General features: G+C 40.6%; 1 protein-coding gene across 1 annotated transcript in view; it reads left to right on the top strand.

The window, feature by feature from the left end:
* Positions 1-282, top strand: part of Adam7 (ADAM metallopeptidase domain 7) — a 36,166-nt gene extending 35,884 nt beyond the window's left edge. The window contains exon 23 of the mRNA XM_021204047.1: positions 238-282. Within this exon, the coding sequence (XP_021059706.1) occupies positions 238-282 (45 nt within the window). The remainder of the gene's footprint in view (positions 1-237) is intronic.
* The last annotated feature ends 10,020 nt before the right edge of the window (positions 283-10,302 follow it).

Raw genomic sequence — 10,302 nt, 5'->3', positions numbered from 1 at the left:
CACACATACACACACACTCACACATACACACACACACTCACACATACACACACACATACACACACACACATACACACACACACACACACACACACTCACAGATAAATAAATAATTCTAAAGTAGTGAAACAGAATCCACAAAGCGAATTCCAATGTGTAGTATAAATGAGGGACTGAACTATGTGTTGACAGATTTTACAGAAAGCAACTCATTTTTAACCATCTGCTTCTGTTTAGAATTTGAACCTGGATGTCCAAAGTGGCTGCGCACGACTGGGCTGATCCTCCATGCAGATCATCACCACACTGATGTCTGCTAAACATGTTATTGTTGTTTTCCAAAATATTCTTTACCTGGATAGAAAACGTTCAAGAGAAATAGTTTCTTCTTATTAATATTAAGTCATAAAACCCACAATCAATAACACAGACGTACGCTCCAGAAATTTTGAATATAAAATTTCCAATTGGCTTTCATTTAATGTCCAAATAGGAAGTCTCTCTGCTGTAGTAATTTCCTACACAATATTAATCTTGTTACGTTTATAATAATCAAAACTTAGACAGTGATCATGTAGAGCCTCACAGACAAGGCTAGTAGTTGATTACTTTGTTGGGATCATTTGAAAAGCACTTACTTTTAGGTCAGGTATGGTGGACCAGGCCTGTGATTCCTGGAGACTAAGGCAGAAGGATCATAGGCTCAGGGTCTCTGTGGACTGCAGAGGCAGATCATGTCAAGACTGGACAACTTGGTGAGAACTCTTCAGCAAAAGCATAAAAAATTAAAAATGTGCCAGGGACATTAGGGAATTGCTGGTAGTGGAGCAGAAATGGAGACAGCCTGGGTTCAACCTTGAGAATTAAAAAGAAAAAGAAAAAAAAAAAAAAAACCAGAAAGATCAAAACAGATGACAGTGTGCCTACTTAGATTTGCAAACTACGTCACTGAAGTCTACTTTCAATGAAATTGTCTCCTATGGAAGTGCCAGGGTGGGCAGGGCATAGCGGAGAGTTATGATAGCTGATGAGATGTGGGAGGGACAAAAAGAGTGGCCCCCTAGACTACAGAGCAGTCACAAAGCATTTCATCTACTACCCAGGGTGTAGAGGCTCCTACAAGATCTGGGTTCCTAGGTCTGTCTTTCTAGAGGTATAAGAAGCCAGGAAGCTGACAGGAGTTTTATAAAGTTCACTCCACCTCCTTGTGCACATGTGAGGTCTCTGAGCCCCCAGGAAACACAGAGGAGGGTGTGCTTGGTGCTCATTGTCTTTACTACAAATCACTGCAGGCTGGTGGATTTGTCGCCTTACTTGGGGTTCTTTCCTTATACAGATGTCTGTGGGTGGGAGCACTTTCTCTCACAGTCTCTGTTCTCTTAATGGGAGCTGTTAAGCCTTTTGAATCTATAGATGATTTTCCCCCATCCTGAAATAAAGATCTCAAACACTAAATGAGAATTTTCTGACTCAATAAACTAGAAGCTAGAGAGAAAGAGTGTGCTGGCCTTGGTGGTGCGTCTGTGGCTGCACTGCTGCAGTTTATTCTCCTGAAGGAGCCAATGAGAACCCTGGTGACATAGCACATCACACACACCACCTTTCCAGAGCATCCTGCTAGTGGTGTTTAACTAAAGCTGCCTCTTTAAGAAAGGATACTGGCTTGGGGATGTAGCTGATTCGGGGGTGGATAGGAGAAGGGATGATCTAGGAGAAGGAGAGGACAGATGATCAGGTAGGGAGAGAAGAAGGGGGAGGTAAAATAGGAGGAGGAGGAGGAGGAGGACGACGACGACGACGACGACGGACGACGACGACGACGGACGACGACGACAATGACGACTATGACAACGATGACTACGACAACCTACGCTGCCAACTCCGAAGACCACAAGACCCTAGACCCTGGCAGAAAGAGACAAGGAACTAGCAAGGTTGAAGCCACGCTATTCTGTGTAGTGAGCTCAAAGCTGTCTCAGCTACATAGGGAGAGTCTGTCTTTAAAAAAAAAATGGCTGTCTATTCAATGTAGCTCAGTGGGAGAATTCTGAGAATGTTATGTGAAAAGTATAAACCTATTTGTCTCTTTCCACAATTTCAGAATTCATGGAATAACAGCAAATCCATGAGCTAGCTACTCCACTTTCATTGGCTGTGATTTTGCTTGAGAGCTGGCCTGGCCATTGACAGTCACGGGCTCTTTAATTATGTCTTAATTACTAATATTAACTTATAAATCATACACCTTATGCCTTTTACAGAATGACTAAGAAAGGGTTAGTGAGGCTGCAGAGAACAGACAGAGACTGACCCAGGTGTCTAGGAACAGACTGGAGGGGCCAGAGGAGAAGTTGAGCTAAGCACAGGTACAGGGCTGTTCAGGTCAGATGTCAAATGCAGCTACTGGCAGAAGGCCACAAAGGTCATCTTGAAGTGGACTGAACATCATGGGCAGAAGAAGCTGAACTCAAACTTGGGAGTTGGAGCAAGAATTCTTTTCTTGAATGAGGCTCATGTCAAATAACTGGGTATCCAGAGAGCTTGCCTGCCATCCTTTAGTTTGGGCTATTCTGTTTATGTCCTAAGATAAGGGGCTTTTCTCTGGTGTGACTAATAAATGCAGGAAAAAGGAGTCCACATAATATCAAACATTTTCAGGTGCCCTTAGTGCTTGGCACAAATGATCAGCCAGTGCCTCCCGGTGTGCTGGCGTGGCGGGTCATTTCATCTGTAAACAGAATGTAGAGTCACTCTTTCTTAGTCTCAAAATGGAATGCCTTAGGGTGAAGCCCGTGAATTTATAGAATGGAGTCACTCAGAACAGGAACAACCTGAGCTGATATCTCCTATAGCGCAGAGTAGCTCAGAATGGACCCAGCCTGTTCTCAGCCCCACTGTACCAGACAATAGGCTTATATACAAAATTAATAGAAAGGAACACTTTCAGATTCTCCTGAAAATGGTCCATGCTGATGGACAATACCCACATTTTAGTATCATCTGAATTCCTTATAAAGGGTCACCCTCCTTGTTTTTTTTTTGTTTGTTTGTTTTGTTTTGTTTCTATTTTTCTTTGTTGTCTATACCGTAACTCTTCTAAAAAGCTTACCACACTGTTAGTCTATCTTGGTCTTCACTTTTTATTTTGTTTTGTTTTCATTGGATGTTTTCTTCACTTACGTTTTAAATACTATCCCCTTTTCCTAGTTTCCTCTCCAAACATCCCTATACCCTGCCCATTCCCCTGCTCCCCAACACACCCACCCCCACTTCCTGGCCCTGGCAGTTCCCTATACTGGGGCATAGAAGCTTCACAAGACCAAGGGCCTCTTCTCCCACTGATGGCCAAGTAGGCCATCCTTTGCTACATATGCAGAGACACAAGCTCTGGGGGGTACTGGTTAGTTCATATGGTTTTTTCTCCTGTAGGGCTGCAGACCCCTTCAGCTCCTTGGGTACTCTCTCTAGCTCCTTCATTGGGGACCCCGTGTTCCATCTAATAGATGACTGTGAGCATCCACTTCTGTATTTGCCAGGCACTGGCATAACCTCACAAGAGACAGCCTTATTTATAATAGCCAGAAGCTGGAAAGAACCCAGATGTCCCTCAACAGAGGAATGGATAGAAAATGTAGTACATTTACACAATGGAGTACTATTCAGCTATTAAAAACAATGAATTTATGAAATTCTTAGGTAAATGGATGGATCTGGGAGATACCATCCTGAGTGAGGTAACCCAATCACAAAAGAACACACATGATATGCACTCACTGATAAGTGGATATTAGCCCCAAAACTTGGAATACCCAAGATACAATTGACAATTTGCAAAGCACATGAAACTCAATAAGGAAGACCAAAGTGTGGATACTTCCTTGCTTCTTAGAAGGGGAAACAAAATACCCATGGAAGGAGTTACAGAGACAAAGTTCTTAGCTGAGACTGAAGAAAGGATCATCCAGAGACTGCCTCAGCCAGGGATCCATCCCATAAGCAACCACCAAACCCAGACACTATTGCATATGCCAGCAAGATTTTGCTGACAGGCCTTCACTTTTAATACACTACATCTGGCTATTTGTTCCCCAAATTTCTTCTTTCTCTAATTATAACTATGTCTAGCCTTTCTCTAAGCTCCAGCCACACGATCTCCCCACTACACAAATTCTCTGGACTTCTAGTCTGCTTATTCTTTTTAAAGAGAATTTTGGGACCTTCTCAAAGGCAAATCCTTTTAGATTTTACCTATAGTCCTCCAGGCTTGTCCAAGTGAATCATCTCCCATCTCAGTGACTTCATCTAGTCTTCCCAATGCTGCTGCTGTCAGTACCCTGTGGGATGTTCTGTTTGGGATATTACACTGTCCTCTGTTGATGAGTCATATCCTGTTTGTCCTGAAAAGAGACATATTTATAAGGAAGTGGAGAAAGCTGACGCTTCTGGCTCTCTCATGAGCATTGTCTCTTGCAAGGTCTCAGTATCTTTCAACTAATTTCTTCTCTATATTCATTGCTATTTCTTCCTCTGGACTGGGCATCTAGTTCAGGTCTTAGTGTATGCAAGACACACATTCTACTGTCAAGCTTCACTCCTGGACCTATGTTTTTAACTGGCCTTCACTGTTCTGTAGGAAAAAAAAAAACTAAGACCTTTACATGCACCTGTGTCGAGCCCTGTAGCAGAAAAATGGAACAAAGATGTGTCTTGGTGAAATTGAGCTTGTAGGTTGCAGTGAGGCCAGGAGTGGACCAGCCTGAGGTCACCGGATAGAGAGAATGATCCAAGTATTGATGTTTCTAATCATCTATCCATACATTCTTCAGTGTATGGTCAGGAGCCATACTTTTAAGAGTGAGGACTAAAAACCAGTTGAGCAGTGGCCATGGTATATGTGTCACTGGTTCCTCAGTTTTAGGTAAAAGACTGTCCAAATCACTGACCTCTACACTGTGCAGACATGGAGCAACTCATGGAAAATTGGGATGAAATATAGTGAGTTGAAACATGATCGAACACATTGGGGGCTGCTCACTGAGGAAACATGTGGTCACAGAGGGGATTGTGAGGAGTGCTCGGGCACCTCTCGACCACTCAGGAATGTAAGGCAGAATCTACATTTATGATATTTTCCAAAGGTTGTGGTGCTAAGGAATCTCAAATATGTTTTATGTCAGTTTTGTGAGCAATGAAGCTGTGGTGCTACAAAAAACGAATTATAGAAATGATCAGTGTAGATACCTTAATGACTCAAAGTACAACAAAAACACATTTGTGTGACCCCCACCAGGATCCTGGACATGTAATAAACATTCCTGTTACTGTGGGCTTCTCTCCAATTCTATCCTGGCAATAACTACAGAACTCAAAACTCATGTTAATGTGCTGACACGGGAAAGCTACCTTCTTGACAGAGAGAACTATTTCTAGCAATGAAGTTCACAGAAGGAACACAAGATGGCGACATAGCTAGCTAAATTTGAGGTGAATGGGATTTTTACCAGACTTTCAAAGTGATAAAATAAACCTACTAAAGGAACTGCTAACTTTGCTCTCAATTCTTAGAAATGGGCTTTGGTGTGGATTTTTCAGCTTCCATTTCTTTCTCTTGGTTATACACCTAAATCAAACAAAGGGAGAAATAGTTGCCAGTCTGATACCTTTGAATGGAGACTTCAAACCAGAAAAGCAAGTAATTTTGCTGTCAACTCAGAAGCTCTTGACATTGGAACACAACAGAACCCAATAATCCAGACTTCCAAATGCTAAAGGGAGATGTAGTTCATTTCTTTCTTTCTCTCTCTTTTTTTTTTTTATTTTTTTATTTATTTATTTTTTTACTCTATACTGTCTGCTCATTTATTTTTATGAAGGTCAGCATGTTAGCATAGCCCTCTGCTGCCATGGAAACCTGAAGGGCCCTTCTGCCCTCGACGCAAGGATGTGCAATGAATGGTCAATGGGGGGAAAATCTGGACACTTGAGGGATTTATCTGACTTGTGGTAGACTGTTGGTGACAGCTGATATCCTTCTGCTAATCATAGCCAAAGATTGAGAAATATTGATCAGATTCTCAGGCTCCCTGGAAGTTTCCTGATCACCTTCTAACTGAAGGTCAAGCTTTTAAAAGGCTCAAGAACCTTTCTATAAGGAAATGGCTGTGCTGTGGGCTTGACAGACTCCATTAATGTCTTTCACGGGACATCTGTAATCCTGAGCTATGTGTAATGGATATTGATTGCTAAGAAAAGAAGATATAGATAACTTTAAGGCTTCAGGGATCTTCAGGGACAAATGGTATGGAAGGAATTCCTGGGTACAGAGGAATGCTGCTGGGAAAGGACTGTATAAGAACTATCTTAGAAAATCTCACACAAATTCAGAAGCCAGAACTGCTTACTTAAGGATATCAGGGATTTGTCTTGAGAAAAACATATTTACCTAGCATGTGCTGTGTGCAGAACATTACTCTAAATAAGTAATTAGTTCATTTACATTATTTTGTGTAACATAAAAGAACTCTATGACTGTTACTTACAATTGATAGCTTGAAGTTGAGCTATTATTTTCAACTGATAGTTTAAGAAAATTGATAAAATAAGAAAGTCAAATAGTATGTCAAAAGATTACTTATAGGTAGGGCAATCAGCTTCTCAAACTAAAAGGTCTAGCCCTTAGAAACATGTTTTGCATTAGTCCTCTGATACTGAAATACAATTTTGATAAGCCAATATGCACATGCATGTGTTTGTACGTGCACACACACACACACACACACACACACACACACACACAACCAAATTCAGACTTGTGCAAGCAAAATTATTATGCATCATTCTCAGTCTCATTTTTCATCCACCAAACTTTCCAATCCTCTGTGATCAGAGGTATGAAATGCCATCTCACAGCTGACAAATGGGAAAACAGAAATCTGGACAGAACTCAAAGCAAAGTCATGATTACAACCATTAGCTACCCCAGTCCTGAGCTGACTGCTGTGACCACAGATCCCCCCAGGAAACAAAATGCACTATGACTGGTACCCTAGAAACAGAAAGTTTGACCCTGGAAGGGGATATCTGGGAGACAGTGGGTCACAGCCTTCCCTTACTCCACTTGTAATCTCCACAAGATAACAATTTCATCTTCAAATTTTCTCTAACTTGATATAGTCAAGTCTAGAGGTAAGAGAAATGTCAACGGCCAACAGTCATTTGAGCAGAAATTCAGAAAACAAAAATCACTGCTTATTTCATGAAAAAGATAAATAAATGATTTGAGATGAATCATACAGTCATCTAGCAACTTGATCTCAAAACTAAGGATTGGAGTCAACAAGCAAGCAACATCTAGAGTCTGACTCAGGACTGCAAAACACCAGATTCATCAGCAAAGATGACTGGACATTAACTAAATCTTCTCTGAAAGGTCTCTAATGTTCACTCTGACTGAAGAAGATATTACCAAGTTCTGAAATGACCAACACTTAATCCTAACATTAACCCTGACCTTGATATCAACCTTACCTATACTGTAACTGTAACCTATAAGCCTATGCCAACCCTATAACTAATCCTAACTCTAACCTTAACCTTAAAACCTAATTTAACCCAAAATATAAACCTAATCCTAACACCAATCTCAACCCTAAATTTAACCTTAAATCTGGGTTGTAGAAATAACCTAAACCCAGAAATAAGCTAGCTGAACCTTAACTTTAACCATCATCCACTGTTCCAGAAGTCACCTAACACTAACCCTAACCTTAATGCCAACTCAACCCTAACCACAACACTAAACCTAACTATAACGCTAACTTGTAGGTGTCACTTGACTATAACACTAAACCTATCTGAGTTACAAAAGTCACCTAAACCTAACTCTAAACATCAAATTCCATTCCAGAATTTACCAAACACTAACTATGACCCCAATCCAAACCTAAACACAACTCTAACACTAACATTAAACCTAACCATAACACTGAGTTACAGATCTCACTAAACCGTGATTTCCGAAACTAATCTAACCCTACAACAACCCTAAACCTAAACCTAATAAAGTCCAAACCTAACCATAACCCTAACACTAACGATAACCCTTAATTCCCAGGGTCACTTGACCATATCCTTAAGGCCAACCCAAACCATAAGTGTAGCCCTAACTCTAACCTTAATCCTAACCTTGAGTTCCAGAACTCTACTAATCTTAACCTTAACCCTCAGTGCTAATCCTAACTCTAACCCTAATCTTGAGTTCCAGAAGTCATTTGGCCCTAACCCTATCTTATCCCTAACTTAACCCAAACACTAACCTTAAGGTATAGTTCAACCTTAACCTCAGCCCTAACCCTGAGTTCCAACCTTAACCTTAACCCTAACTAACATAACTCTAACCATAACTCGAATCCAAATCTAACCCTAACATTAACCCTAATCTTAAACATAACCCTAACTAATGTAACCCTAATCCTAGACCCTGCCTACTATATAAATAAAGAAAGGACAGCTTCAAATACAATATAGTGGACACATTTGACTCCTCCATACTGAGGCACCTTCATGCAATACAGAAGACAAATGAGTTCATATGACCATCATAGTATCTCACTCATGCTAAAACTGCCATCACTTGGGCAGAAGAACTCAGTAAAAGTATGTGTGTGTGTGTGATATGATAGAATATATGCATGTAATATATGTAACATAATATATGATATATTCAGCCTTTCTTAGATGTCATATCAATAATTATCTAAACCCTTACATCAGAAATGTAAAATACATGTACTAATATTGGTTTAGATATAAATGAAATGTATAGCTTTGAGTAAGTGGTGATCAATTTTGATATGTTTGATGTCTTTATTTTCAGACTAAAACTACAAACAAGGCAATATTTCTAGCCCTCATTAAAAATTATTTCCTTAATACTTAAAGTCGAATTTCCCTAATGGGGAATTTAGGAGAGCAGGCTGAGGGGCTATGTCCCTGAGGTCACTGCAAGCTCTCAGACTTTATCAACACTACGTGGTGCCAGAGACCAACCTAAAATTGTGACTGAAACAAAGCAGAGGCTGAGGGAGAGAAGTTAGTGCATCATGAGCCCTAAAACTGCCACAGAGGGGACATCAAGGCCCACATGCTGGTATCAGTCAGAATGGGCAGCTAAGCAGTTTGATAAGATTTGGCTGAGGCCAATGAGATGAACAGGGCAGGGTCAGGAGTAGCCTCAGCTGTGTGAGCAAATGTCTGCCATGCCAGCTTGCTCATGTGGAGATTTGTTTTAATGTATATTTATTTGTATATGTAAGTCCATCCAGCTTTAGGAAGTGGGGTATAAGAAAGCTTTAATATGCCACAGGATGAGAGAGCTCAGCAGTAGAACAAATATATACATACAGCACGCAGACATACGAACGGCAACTGTTCAGCGATGTCCTCTGTGATACATGCCAATAAATGTAATGAAAAGTGAGACATCTGCCAGGAGTGAGGATGTGTGTGTGTGTGTGTGTGTGTGGTCTGTCTGTCTGTCTGCCTGCCTGCCTTCCTGTCTGTCTTTCTCTCTGCCTCACTGTCTCTGACTGTCTTTCTCTGTCTTTTTCTTTCTTTTGGTGTGTTCTCTGCAACAACAAGGCAACATAACTTGATGACAGACTTGTTAGTTTGATCATTGATGAGGTATCTGCAGCTTTTGACTGGTGTCTAGCATGGAAGGTCCCTTCTTGGTGATAGAGGATAGATGTCCCTTGTTGCTTTATTTGTTTGTATGTTGCTTCTGTTGCTAACAAAAGGCCAGGAGAATCAAGGCTTCTATAATAATCCAAGGATACTCTAAAATGGTTTACTCTTTTAATTAGACACACTTCTTAGGGTTTTATCTTGGACTATGCTATAGTACTCAAATAATGACTTTCAGTTTTGCTTCATTCGCTGACATCTTAATATTTTCAGTGGATTCCAAAGATGGCTCATGTGTAAGAGAAGGCAGACCTTTTAGAGAATGCTTATGTTAAAATGAAAACTAAAATTTATTCTAAGCTAATGATACCTAACACTTCCATTGGGTTAAGAGTCTTTCTTTATTCATAATTAATTTCTTAAGGATACATATGCTATATGTATTTTTTTTATCCTTGGTTACAGGAGGTACAAAATTATTCCCTAAAGCAGTTGCATTTGGCAAGCTCCTAGAAATAAAAATGATGCAAGCTTTGGGTCCTCTCTCTCTGTCTCTCTCTGTCTCTCTGTCTCTCTGTCTCTCTCTCTGTCTCTCTCTCTCTCTCTCTCTCTCTCTCT

This window comes from Mus pahari, chromosome 8, assembly GCF_900095145.1.
Source record: "Mus pahari chromosome 8, PAHARI_EIJ_v1.1, whole genome shotgun sequence".
Lineage (NCBI taxonomy): Eukaryota > Metazoa > Chordata > Mammalia > Rodentia > Muridae > Mus > Mus pahari.
This window is presented reverse-complemented; position numbering and strand designations above follow the sequence as displayed.